A 14,244-nucleotide genomic window follows, 5' to 3' on the forward strand; every position below is an offset into this window, starting at 1 on the left:
AACGGGACTTGGTGCGAGTTAGGACATGGGCAGCCGAGTTTTGGATGACCTCAAGTTTACGTAGGGTAGAATGTGGGAGGCCAGCCAGGAGTGCGTTGGAACAGTCAAGTCTAGAGGTAACAAAGACATGGATAAGGGTTTCGGCAGTGGATGAGCTGAGGCAGGGGTGGAGACGGGCGATGTTATGGAGGTGGAAATAGACGGTCTTGGTTATGCTGCGGATATGTGGTCGGAAGCTCATTTCAAAGTCAAATATGGTCAATATCCCAGGGAGCAATCTAGTGAACCTTCGTTGCACTACCTCTAAGGCAACTATGTCCTTTCTCAGATAAGGAGGCCAAAACTGAGCACTCGGTCCCTTCATCTAAGTTATTAATATAGATTAGTATAGATTGGAAATAGCTGAGGCCCCAACACTGATCCTCGCAGGACCCCACTAGTTACATCCTGCCAACTGGAAAATGACCCATTTATCCCTACTCTCTGTTTTCTGTCCACTAACCAATCCTCTATCCATGCTAATTTATCACCCCCAATCCCAGGAGCCCTTATCTTTTCTGTGGCACCTTATCGAACGCCATAAATGGCATAAAGGGAGAACAAAATTAATTATAGAATACCTTATAAAATATGAACGCAGACAGTCCTATTGTCTCTCTTAATCTTGGGCATAAGACAAGATTCCATCCTCATTTAATTTTATTATTTAAAACAGCGAAAACACCCAGCAGTCAAATCCTTGTGAACTGTTTTGACAATTTCTGCAGGCCGACAATAAAGTGTTTGTCTGCTGCCCCCTTGTGGCCATTATCAGGTACTGTTCACCCCCTTTCATTCACTGGCTGATATTTATCCAATGCTGTTATTTCTTGGAAGGATTTTGTCCCCTGGACCAGTATGAGCTATGACTTCATCAAATGGGATCGAATCAAACATATAAGTTTTCAAAAACTTGACTATAATGAAGAGAACCTATTACAATAATAAAGGAATTACTTAAATGTAAAACCAAAGAAAGAGCACAGTTCTACAGGCACTTCAAAGCCTATCTATTCCACTCTACTTTTACTGCATAAATCTGTTGGGGTAGACTTTCTGCATTGGGCGCAATCAGGAAATTGCGCCCAAAATGCGCTTGAAATTGCGCTGGTTAGATTCAAGATTCTGCTAAAATTAATTTGTATAATCACAAACATAAAATCTTCAATGAACCAGCGTGATTGGACAGCGTAATAGAACGTAATCATTTCTTTTTATTCTTTATTAAAAAGTATCCTTGATTTATTTAAGAGTGGTAACTGGTGTAGTTTTATTAATACAGCTGAAAATGGGTTGATCTCCAAAAAATATGCATTTTTTAATAAGGGTGTCCAGTCCTCCACCTGCAACATGAATTTAAAAAGCGATTCTGAACCATTTAATAGTTTCACTGGTGCACACTAATCAGTTTCTTAGTAAATTAAATGTTTTTTGACATGAAAAACTTTTAAACCGTGCCTACTAGTGCCTGTGTGCCGAAGAAAATGAACGCAATTTTAAGGGCCTTCCCGAACCAGTGCAATCGGCGAAATCTCACAATTTCGACCTGGGGGGCGTGGCCAGATTGGGGCTAATTGAATTTTGAATCTGCGGAAAAGGTTGCGTAAGTGGTTTGGGGCATAACTTTCGTTTAAGGTTCTCCGATCTTTTGCTGGTTCGGCCGATTCTGGATGGATTTCATTGATGTTACCAGCGTAAATGAGCGGAAACTCTACCCCCATATCCTGATCCCAGCAATTAGCATTCACAAGAAGTTCTTTCAGCTATTAAAATATATCTGCACAGAGACAAGTCTTTATATTTAAAACAATAGAGATGTGTGAAATGTGAATACAGCTGCTTTGATAACTCCATCTGAAACTGCATCTCATTGTTTTATGTAACTAATATCGTGCTGAGTATATTTAGAAAGGAAATAAATCAAACCCAGGTAATTACAGTCCCATTAGCCTTACATCAATACCAGGAACAATAATGAAAACTATACTATGGAATAGGTTGGAGGGGTACCTGTATATTAATAACTTAATAACTAAGTCATCATAGGTAGAGTCATGCTTTGTCAAATCTCCTTGACTTCTTTGAGATCATCTATGATTCTAGAAGACCTTTGGCAAAGTCCTAATAATTCTAAAAGATCTAAGAGCGTTAAAAAAAAAAGCCGAAAGGCTTTGTGTCTTAATGCGAGGAGCACTCGTAATAAGGTGGATGAATTAGCTGCGCAAATAGAGGTAAACGAATATGATGTGATTGGGATTACGGAAACATGGCTCCAGGGTGGCCAAGGCTGGGAACTCAACATCCAGGGGTATTCAATATTCAGGAAAGATAGGCAAAAAGGAAAGGGAGGTGGTGTAGCATTGCTGGTTAAAGAGGGGATTAACACAATTGTAAGGAAGGATATTAGCTCTGATGATGTGGAATCTGTATGGGTAGAACTGAGAAATACCAAGGGGCAGAAAACGTTAGTGGGAGTGGTATATAGACCTCCAAACAGTAATGCAGAGGTCGGGGATGGCATTAAAAGGGAAATTAGAGAGGCGTGCAATAAGGGCACAGCAGTTATCATGGGTGACTTTAATCTACATATAGATTGGGCTAACCAAATTAGTAACAATACTGTGGAGGAGGAATTCCTGGAGTGTATACGGGATGGTTTCCTGGACCAATATGTCGAGGAACCAACTAGAGATCAGGCGATCTTAGACTGGGTATTATGTAATGAGAAAGGATTAATTAGCAATCTTGCTGTGCGAGGCCCTTTGGGTCGGAGCAATCATAATATGATAGAATTCTTCATTAAGATGGAGAGTGAAGTAGTTGACTCAGAGACTAGGGTCCTGAATTTAAATAAAGGAAACTACGATGGTATGAGGCGCGAGTTGGGTAGGATTGATTGGGGAATGTCACTCAAAGGGTTAACGGTGGATAGGCAATGGCAAACATTCAAAGATTGCATGGATTTGTTCATCCCAGTTTGGCATAAAAATAAAACAAAAAAGGTGACTCAGCCGTGGTTAACAAGGGAAATTAGGGATAGCATAAGATCCAAGGAGAGGACATATAAATTGGCCAGAAAAAGCAGTAAACCTGAGGATTGGGAGCAGTTTAGGATTCAACAAAGGAGGACAAAGGGATTAATTAAGAGGGGGGAAATAGAGTATGAGAGTAAGCTTTCAGGGAACATAAAAACTGACTGTAAAAGCTTTTATAGATATGTGAAGAGAAAAAGATTGGTGAAGTCAAGCATAGGTCCCTTGCAGTCAGAATCAGGGGAATTTATAATGGGGAACAAAGAAATGGCAGACCAATTAAATACATACTTTGGTTCTGTTTTCACAAAGGACAACACAAATAATCTCCCAGAGATGTTGGGGAACATAGGGTCTAATGAAAGAGAGGAACTGATAGAAATCAGTATTTGTAGGGAAATGGTGTTAGGGAAATTGACGGGATTGAAGGCCGATAAATCCCCATGGCCTGATAATCTACACCTTAGGGTACTTAAGGAAGTGGCCCTAGAAATAGTAGATGCATTGCTGGTCATCTTCCAAAATTCGATAGACTCCGGAACAGTACCCATGGATTGGCGGATAGCTAATGTTACCCCACTATTCAAAAAAGGTGGTAGAGAGAAAACGGGGAATTATAGACCGGTATGCCTGACATCGGTAGTGGGGAAAATGCTAGAGTCCATTATAAAAGATGTAATAGCAGAGCACTTGGAAAACAGTGACTGGATCGGACAAAGTCAACATGGATTTACAAAAGGTAAATCGTGCTTGACTAATCTACTGGAATTTTTTGAGGATGTAACTGGTAAAATAGATAAGGGAGAACCAGTGGATGTGGTGTATTTGGACTTTCAGAAGGCTTTCGATAAGGTCTCGCATACGAGATTAGCGTGTAAAGTTAAGGCACATGGGATTGGGGGCAAGGTATTGACTTGAATAGAGAACTGGTTGGCAGACAGAAAGCAAAGAGTTGGAATAAACGGCTCTTTTTCTGAGTGGCAGGCAGTGACTAGTGGGGTACCAAGGGATCGGTCCTTGGACCCCAGCTATTCACAATATATATTAATGATCTAGACGAGGGAACTAGATGTAATATCTCCAAGTTTGCAGATGACACAAAACTGGGTGGGCATGTGTGCTGTGAGGAGGATGCAGAGAAACTCCAGTATGATTTGGACAGGTTGGGTGATTGGGCAGAAGCATGGCAAATGCAATATAACGTGAATAAATGTGAGGTTATCCACTTTGGTGTCAAAAACAGGAAGGCAGATTATTATCTGAATGGCAATAGATTGGGAGAAGGGGAAGTGCAACGAGATCAGTCGCTGAGGGTAAGCATGCAGGTGCAGCAGGCGGTTAAGAAGGCAAATGGTATGTTGGCCTTCGTAGCGAGAGGGTTTGAGTACAGGAATAAGGATGCCTTGCTACAATTGTACAGGGCCTTGGTGAGACCACATCTTGAGTATTGTGTGCAGTTTTGGTCGCCTTATCTGAGGAAGGATGTTCTTGCCATGGAAGGAGTGCAGCGAAGATTCACCAGGCCGATACCTGGGATGGCAGGAATGACGTATGAGGAGAGATTGGGTCGATTGGGCTTATACTTGCTGGAGTTTAGAAGAATGAGAGGTGATCTCATTTAAACTTATAAAATTCTAACAGGACTAGACAGATTAGATGCAGGAAGGATGTTCCCGATGGTCGGGGAGTCCAGAACCAGGGGCCACAGTCTAAAGATAAGGGGTAAGCCATTTAGGACAGAGATGAGGAGGAATTTCTTCACCCAGAGAGTGGTGAACCTGTGGAATTCTCTACCAAAGAAGGCACCAGGGACCCGGGTTCGAATCCGGCCTCGGGCGACTGTCTGTGTGGAGTTTGCACATTCTCCCCGTGTTTGCGTGGGTTTTCTCCGGGTGCTCCGGTTTCCTCCCACAGTCCAAAGATGTGCGGGTTAGGTTGATTGGCTATGATAAATTGACCCTTAGTGTTAGGGGGATTAAATATGTGGGGTTACGGGGATCGGGTGGGATATGTGTCGGTGCAGGCTCGATGGGCCGAAATGGCCTCTATCTGCACTGTGAGGTTTCTGTGATTTCTGTGAAGAAGGAGTTAGATATATTTCTTAAGGCTAAAGGGATCAAGGGATATGGAGAGAAGGCAGGGACAGGGTACTGAATTTGGATGATCAGCCATGATCTCATTTAATGGCGGAGCGGGCTCGAGGGGCCGAATGGCCTACTCCCGCTCCTATCTTCTATGTTTCTATGTTTCTACATGAAAGAAACTAACTAAACTGAAATTCACAGGGCGGTCAGGGTCACACTTCCAAATAAAATGAAGATATTTGGCAAATGCAGATAAGGTGACTGCTTTGGTGAACATCTCCACTCTGATCCTATTTTCTTTCTAGGTGTGGCTGCTGGGGATGGACCTGTCAGCATCTGGGAAGAGGGGAGGTGGGTTGATATTTTAGAGGAACACATTTCTGATGGGGGTTGGCGGAGGGGGAGGGGGGTCTGCACCCAGGGTGTTGGCCTGCTTTTTCCTATTTTCAGGATTGTAAAACCTAGTGCATGATTCCAAAATTGCTTTGTTTTCATTTAGGAACGCCTGTAACATTCCCCCCCATTCCTCTCAAATGGGAAGGTAGGTCTAGAATATTTTTCAAGGTCCAGGACATAAATTGAAATTAATCAGCTGTTAAATTTTAAACTTATAAACTTCAAAGGTGGAATGATGTACTGCAATGAAATCAAAAGACAATCAGGGGAATTCCAGATGTCGTTGGCTACGAATTGAACTATTTAGAGGGACTGAGTGGGCGGAATGACCTTTTCTCGCCCTGGACTTTGAGATGTCCCAGCGTGTGTTGGCCAGGCTGCGGTGCGCGGCCGCGCTCCTACACTAGGGGGCGGCAGAGCGCGGCCACTGACGGCGGAAGGTGAAAAAGCCGTAAACTCGGCGGCTGTTCCACGACAGGCCGGAAAGTGACACGGCGGGCGGCGAAGGGCAGAAGACGGTTTGGGAGGTGAGAGGCGGCGCGGGGCGCCGGGGGTGGGTTACCGGGGTGGCCGGCCGGTTACACAGGGCCGGCAACAGAAGGTCACGGGCGGAGGGGAAGCAGTTGATGAGCTGCTTGTGCTTTATGACAGCACCTTTCCCCATTGGGAGAGGGGTCCGAGGCTCGCATTGAGTTTAGGGGCTGGAGGTTTCTGAAGGTGGGCATGTGGTTATATTGAGGGGTTTGGGAAGTGAGCCCCAGATTGGGGGCCGCTGGTAGAGGAGGGAGTGTTCAGTAGACCCAACAACAACTTGCATTCATCTAGCGCCTTTAATGTAGTAAAACGTCCCAAGGCGCTTCACAGAAGTACTATCATAGAATGGTTACGGCACAGTAGGAGGCCATTCAGCCCGTTGAGCCCGTGCCGGCTCTCTTGCAAGAGCAATTCAGCTCGTCCCCTTTCCCTGTAGCCCTGCAATTTATAAGATGAAAAAATTTGACACCAAGCCTCGTAAGGAGAAATTATGGCGGATGACCAAAAGCTTGGTCAAAGAATTAGGTTTTAAGGAGCGAGTTAAAGGAGGAAAGAGGTGGAGAGGTTTAGGGAAGGAATTCCAGAGCTTTAGGGCTTTGGCAGCCGAAGGCATAGCTGCCAATAGTTGAGCGATTATAATCAGGGATGCTCAAGAGGCCAGAATTGAGCACAAATATCTCGGGGTGGGATGTTGGTGGGCTGAAGGGGTTTACAGGGATCGGTGCCGGGACAGCTGTTAACTATTTACATGAACGATTTTGGATTCTGGAATTGGAAGTACAATTTCAAAATTTGCAGATGACACCAAATTGGGGGTACACTTAATACAGAGGAAGACTGTGACAAAATGCAACAAGACGTTACTAAACTTGCAGAATGGGTGTGTAAATGGCAAATGAATTTCAATATAGATAAGTGTGAGGCAGTGTGTTTTGGCAGGAGGAATAAGGAGCCAACATACTCCTGGGAAAAGAGAGTCTAAATGGGGTAGAAGAGTAAAGGGATTTATGGGTACAGAGACACAAATCATTAAAAGTAGCACTGCAGGTTAACAAGGCCAGTGACTGACACATTCCCCCAGTGACCCACCTACTGTCTATATGTAGATATGGTGGCCATTCTCAGGAACTCATCCAGCTCCCTTTGGAATGTTTTCAGTGATCTGCACGTGCTGGCAACTGGTTCTATAGGTTGATGACTCTGCAAAAACAAGCATCTCCGAACATCTAACCTAGTTTTCTGCTTGCGCAATTATTTATTTATTGTATTTATTTCCTCTGGTCCTCCCTACTTTGTGTAGCCTGTCCGCTTGGACCATTTTAAAAGTCCTCAATCAAATGCCCTCAAAATCTACACTTTTCTAGAGTCAGAAGGCCCAGCTTTCTAAGCCTGTTGTGGTAACTGAGGACCTTTGAACTAGGTATCCAATCCTAGTGGCCCTCCACAGAACCTTTTCTAGGGCCTCGATCACCCAGCAAAATGAGGGATCCAAAACAGGATGCCTATTCTAGTTGAGGCCTGACCAAGGCCTTGTACAGTGACAGAATAGTATTTCTGTTTTATATTGTCTTCCCAACACTATTTGCTTCTGCACTGGCCTCCTGGCACTGGTCATGGATCTTCAGTGACTCATGCACACCCAGGTCTTTCTCCCACTCAACATCCTTGAACACACCACTCTGCACGGTGTAAACGTACAGCTTGGAGTTGCCCCTACCAGTTAATTCCAAAGTGTCCTGTGTTTCCAATCCCACAGCCATGCCGCTGATTGATCTCCAGGCAAAGCTAGGTATCGATATTGACAAATGGCTGCTGATCCAAAGTGGTGTGCAACCCAACAAACGTGCAGCTCGTTGCCATGTATTTGAGAAGGAGTGGATTGAATGTGCGCATGGAATCGGGAAAATCCGAGCCAAGAAGGAGTGTAAGCTAGAGATGGACGATTTCTATGAATGTATGCACCGGCAGAAACTGGTGAGTAGCCAGGCCTCGGGTAGAGAGGATGTGCTGTGTTGTCACAGACTTCAGTAAAGTGTAATTGTGGGTGTGAAATTTTCTTGCAATGTTGAGTTGAACAGTGCAGCTGTAGATTTGTCCTCTCAAACTTAGGTTATGCGCCAAAAATAGTTTAAAATCCCACATTAGGGCTAAGCACCGGTGCCTATCATTGGTAATGGCGGAAGTAATCTGAGGTATGAGTATATCACTAAGTTGGTTCAAGTGCAGATTTTTCCCATTGCACATTGATTTTGTACCCATATGCTAAATATACGTGACAATACTGCCATATTATAAGGATGTATCCCCACAGCCTGTAGCAATGTAGATCTCTATAGAAATACATAGGATTACTTGGGATATACGGCACAGAAATGGACCATTCGGCCCAACCAGTCCATGCCGGCGTTTATGCTCCACTCGAGCCTCCTCCTGTCTTTCCTCATCAATCTCTATCAGTATAACCCTCTATTCCCTTCTCCCTCATATGCTTGTCTAGCCTCTCCTTAAATGCATCTATACTATTCGCTTCAACCACTCCCTGTGGTAGCGAGTTCCACATTCTCACCACTCTCTGGGTAAAGAAGTTTCTTCTGAATTCCCTATTTGATTTCTTGGTGACTATCTTATATTGATGGCCTCTAGTTATGCTCTTCCCCACAAGTGGAAACATTCTCTCTGTATCTACTCTATCAAAACCTTTTATAATTTTAAAGACCTCAATTAGGTCACCCCTCGGCCTTCTCTTTTTTCAAGAGAAAAGAGACCCAGCCTGTTCATCCTTTCCTGATGGGTATAACCTCGCATTTCTGGTATCATCCTTGTAAATCTTCTCTGCACCCTCCAATGCCTCTATATGCTTTTTATGAAATGGTGACCAGGATTGTACGCAGTACTCTAAGTGTGGTCTAACCAAGGTTCGATGCAAGTTTAGCATAACGTCTCTACTTTTCAATTCTATCCCTCTAGAAATAAACCCTAGTGCTTGGTTTGCTTTTTATGGCTTGTTTATGTTGTAAGAAATGTGATATAGATCACAGATATTTTGTTAAAATACATCAAGACTATAAACCTTCACTGTTGTTGTATGAATGCCCCAAAGGTCTGCAGCAGATAATCTCCCCGCACTTTTGTATTAATTAGCGACTGCAAATCCTTCCATTAAATAGGACTATCTTCCCCCCACTGTTACCTTTTGTGTTAGACAGATAGTCTGGTGGCAAAGTGTGGTTGAACAAAATGTGCAGTTTGGATTTCATGTCTGGCCACTTCTGTAATAAAGTCACCTAAAAAGGAAAATGGACTCGAGTGTTCTGCTTACATTGCTTCTGCATGTTTTCTTGTTCACAGCAAAGGAGGCTGTATGAAATCAAAGCACAAAAGGAAAAGCTGATAAAGGAAGGCCTTTACACTCCTCCAGACCACCACACTGGCAATGATGAGCCACGTCCATAGGTGCTGCCCTCCACTTCATCAAACTGACGAGAGCAAGCATCAGAGGATCCTCCCAACAGTTCCAACTAAAGACTGGAACATTGCAGTTGGTCTGTGCTAAAGATTATCGTGGAACAGTATACGCCATGTACATCCAGTTTAGTTGTGTTGTTTTGGGGATGGCCATTCTCGGGCAATAAATCTGTGTAATTTACCATCAAAGAGAATTAAATCTAATTAATTATGACCCTGCTTGCTATCTGTGTTTTTAATCTGGTGTTTAGAGGTACTGTAACTTCAATCTTGTTTTGTTAGTACTGTCTCTTTGTTGTATTATTGGTGCAGTCTGGAAAATTCACGTTTCAAACCCGACATGCTGGGGCAGTATGTATTGGAATTGTTGTCTGTCCTCCAACTCCATCCCTGTGCCTGACCACTGTCTTAGACTGAACCAGACTGTTTGCATCCTTGGCATCCTATTTGACCCTGAGCTGAGCTTCCAACTCCACATCCTCTCCATCACCAAGACCACCGACTTTCCACCTCTGTAATCTTGCCCATCTCTGCACCTGCCTCAGCTGATCTGCTGCTGAAACCCTCATCCATGCCTTTGTTACCTCTAGACTTGACTATTCCAACGCACTCCTGGCTGGCCCACCTTGCACCCTCCGTAAACTTGAGGTCATCCAAAACCCTGCTGCCTGTATCCTAATTCGCACCAAGTCCCGTTCACCCATCACCCCTGTACTCGCTGACCTACATTGGCTCCCAGTCCAGCAACACTTCAATTTAAAAAAAAAAAAAAGTAATCTTTGTTTTCAGATCCCTCCGTGGCCTCGCCCCTCCCAATCTGTGTAACCTCCTCCAGCCCTACAAACCCCCGAGATCTCTACCCTGCTCCAATTCTGGCCACTTGCATATCCCCAATTTTAATCGCTCCACCATTGGCGGCCGTGCCTTCAGATGCCTAGGCCGAGCTCTGGAATTCCCTCCCAAACCTCTCTGCCTCGCTACCTCTCTTCCTTTAAGAGGCTCCTTTAAAAGCTACCGCTTTGACCAAACTTTTGATCACCTGTCCTAATATATCCTTATGTGGCTCGGTGTCAAATTTTGTTTTATGACGCTCCTGTGAAGCGCCTTGGGACGTTTTTACTACGTTAAATGTGCAATATAAATACAAGCACGTTGAGGGAGGGAAACCAGGGAATTCTAGACCAGTTAGCCTAACATCTGTTGTCGGGAAATTACTAGAGTCTGTAATTAAGCATATGGTGATTGAGCACCGTGAACATTTTCAGCTGATCAGAGAGCGCCAGCATGGATTTTGTTTTATTCGTTCCTGGGATGTGGGCATCGCTGACAAGGCCAGCATTTATTGCCCATCCCTAGTTGCCCTTGAGAAGGTGGTGGTGAGCCGCCGCCTTGAACTGCTGCAGTCCTTGTGGTGAAGGTGCTCCCACAGTGCTATTAGGGAGGGAGTTCCAGGATTTTGACCCAGCGACGATGAAGGAACGGCAATATATTTCCAAGTTAGGATGGGATGAAACTGGGAGGTGATGGTGTTCCCATGCGCCTGTGCCCTTCTCCTTCTAGGTGGTAGAGGTCGCGGCCTTGAATGTTGTTGGAGCTGCACTCATTCGGGCAAGTGGAGAGTATTCCATCACACTTCTGACTTGTGCCTTGTAGATGGTGGAAAGGCTTTGGGGAGTCAGGAGGTGAGACACTCGCCACAGAATACCCATCCTCTGACCTGCTCTTGTAGCTAAAGTATTTATATGGCTGGTCCAGTTAAGTTTCCTGTCAATGGCGACCCCCTGGGATGTTGGTGGTGAGGAATTCGGTGATGGTAATGCCGTTGAATGTCATGGGGAGGTGGTTAGCCTGTCTTGTTGGAGATAGGCATTGCCTGGCACTTGTGTGGTGCGAATGTCACTTGCGACTTAGCAGCCCAAGCCTGAATGTTGTCCTGGTCTTGCTGCATGAGGACATGGACTGTTTCATTATCTGAGGATTTGTAAAAGGTCGGTCGTGCCTGACGAACCTGATTTAATCTTTTGAAGAGGTGACTAAAGTAGTGGACAGGGGAATGTCTATGGATGTTATTTATATGGCCTTCCAGAAGGCATTTGATTAAAGTCCCTCATTAGAGACTGTTAACTAAGGTTGATGCCCATGCAATTGAAGGCAAATTATTGACCTGGTTAGGAAATTGGCTGAGCGGCAGGAGACAGAGAGTAGGGATAATGGGCAGGTACTCTAATTGGCAGGATATGACGAGTGGTGTCCCGCAGGGATCTGTTAGGGCCCCGACTATTCACTCTATTTATAAATGACTTAGATGATGGGATAGAAAGCCACATAGCCAAATTTGCAGATGGCACATAACCATGCAGCATTGTAGGCAGGGTAGATGAAAGCATAAAATTACAAAGACATTGATTAAGTGAATGGGCAAAACTGGCAAATGGATTTCAATGTAGGCAAATGTGAGGTTATCCACTTTGGACCGAAAAAGGATAGAACAGGGTACTTTCTAAAAACCGTGGAGGTCCAAAGAGACTTGGGTGTCCAGGTAAAATGCCATGAACAGGTACAGAAAATAATCAAAAAGGCTAATGGAATGCTGGCCTTTATATCTAGAGGACTAGAATACAAGGGGGTAGAAGTTATGCTACAGCTATACAAAACCCTGGTTAGACCACACCTGGAGTACTGAGAGCAGTTCTGGGCACCACGCCTTAGGAAAGGTATATTGGCCTTGGAGGGAGTGCAGCGTAGGTTGACCAGAATGATACCTGGACTCCAGGAGTTAAATTACGAGGAGAGATTACACAAATTAAGGTTGTATTCCCTGGAATTTAGAAAATATTAAGAGATATGGGGCAAAGGCGGGTATATGGAGTTCGGTCACAGATCAGCCATGATCTCCTTGAACGGCGGAACAAACTTGAGGTTAAATGGCCTACTCCTGTTCCTATGTTCCTAAGTTGTTAGTGCACATTGCACATGATAATGATGGAGTGATGAAAAGGTATTGCTCTGGGTACAGTACAGTTCTCAGGATCATCTGGTTGCTCCTCATTCACTTCGTATACTGGTTTGAGGTTCTTATTCTCTTCACATTTGAAGAATTGGGCTGTTGGCTGGAATCACCCCAGCCCTATCAGTTTAGATTTGAGGGAAAAGTGTCCTCCATCCCAGTAGTCACTACTGTAGGAACGTACTGAGTGGTGATAATGGTAGCATTGGTTTGTGTTTCAACCTATTCCTCAAAGCATTTGGTGTCCCCACATTAAATGTCAGCATGCACCCATGGATTTGCCACAACACCAGGATCCTGAAACTGCTGACTGGTTGAAGTGGAGCTGGTGCAAGAGGTAGTTTTTATGGTTGATTATGTTGAACTATAACCGTGTATGAATTAACTTTTCAGTTTCTAGCGAGGATTCTCCCTGGATCCGTTTCCCACGGACTGTATCCTCCAGGAAGAAATTGCCTTTTACTTTACCATAAAGTCTCCAAACAAATTGGGATTGTCACTGATTCAATACATGGCAGTGAGGGTCACCCCTTCTGCTGGTGATGGGGGGAATAAGGAGCACAACACAGACCCTCGCATCTGAAGCATGTTTCAACTTTTAATTTTAAAAACAAAATGGATACAGTTCAAATTCACTTTAGCCACTCCTTGACTTTAATTATCCTTTATATCAAATCAGTACTAAATAATGTGTAATATAGGTATCATTAACCAGTCAATTTCTTAAAAATATCACCATTGTTTTGTGTTGGATCAGAACTTAGTTGCTTGATGCTCAGCTTATCCTTAACTTTAGTGAGTACTGTTGGGTGAACAGGTGAGCTAAAATCATTGCCAATCACTTATTGCTTGAGTCATTTTTATGCTTTTTTTTTTGGATACAGCTTATATTCCCCGTCATCAGTTAGTAATCATCTTTATGTAAAATTTTTATTAAAATGTACCACCTCACTTACTGATGCATTTTTGCCCATTCAATCATCTTATCAATATTTGCTTGCAGCTTCCTTTGTTCCTCAAAATTATTTACTATGCCTTCTATTTTAGTATTATCTGCAAATTTGAACGCCATTCCCTCTAGCCCATATCCAAGTCATTGATGTATACAGTGAACAGAAGCTGTCCCAGACCGAGTCCAGTGAGATACTACCACCTACTTCCAGCCACTCTGAGAAACCACCCTCAACTCCTCTGTTTCATCTCCTCTAACAGGTTTTCAATCCAATTTTCTACTTCCTCCTAATTCCATACCCCTTAATCTTCTCCAATAGTCTTGTGTGATCCTATGTCATAGGATTTCTGAAAGTCCATGTACACCACATCCATTGCATTTCCCCCGATCCACCATATTTGTCACCTCCTCATAGAGTTGTATCAGCTTTGTCACACAAGATCTATTCTGAAATCCATGTTGGCTGCTCCTAATTATTTTCTCTTCATCTAGATATTCAGTAATTTCATCTTTAATTACAGATCCCAACATTTTCCCTGTTAAAGATGTTAGGCTAACTAGGCTGTAATTACCTGGGTTAGCTTCAGTGTTCCCTGTAAGCCACGCGGCACTCCAGGGGTACCGCGCAACTGGCTTGCCGGCTTTTAAGTAGAAAAAACGCGCACGTGCAGTATTTTGAATGGGCCGCGCAGCCCGAAAAAAATTTACAGGGAACATTGGTTAGCTTTTCCCTTC

At 43.9% G+C, this 14,244-nt stretch overlaps 1 protein-coding gene across 1 annotated transcript; it reads left to right on the forward strand.

Annotated features, from left to right (window-relative positions):
* Positions 1-5,969: 5,969 nt before the first annotated feature.
* ndufs5 (NADH:ubiquinone oxidoreductase subunit S5) lies at positions 5,970-9,764 on the forward strand. Its single transcript, XM_085962504.1, has 3 exons — positions 5,970-6,078; positions 7,842-8,059; positions 9,434-9,764. Exons 2-3 carry the CDS (start codon positions 7,844-7,846, stop codon positions 9,536-9,538), a joined length of 321 nt encoding a protein of 106 aa, XP_085818630.1. The 5' UTR covers positions 5,970-6,078; positions 7,842-7,843; the 3' UTR covers positions 9,539-9,764.
* The last annotated feature ends 4,480 nt before the right edge of the window (positions 9,765-14,244 follow it).

This window comes from Somniosus microcephalus, chromosome 20 (assembly GCF_052327205.1).
Source record: "Somniosus microcephalus isolate GS21.2 chromosome 20, FLI_Smic_1.0, whole genome shotgun sequence".
NCBI classification, from domain to species: domain Eukaryota; kingdom Metazoa; phylum Chordata; class Chondrichthyes; order Squaliformes; family Somniosidae; genus Somniosus; species Somniosus microcephalus.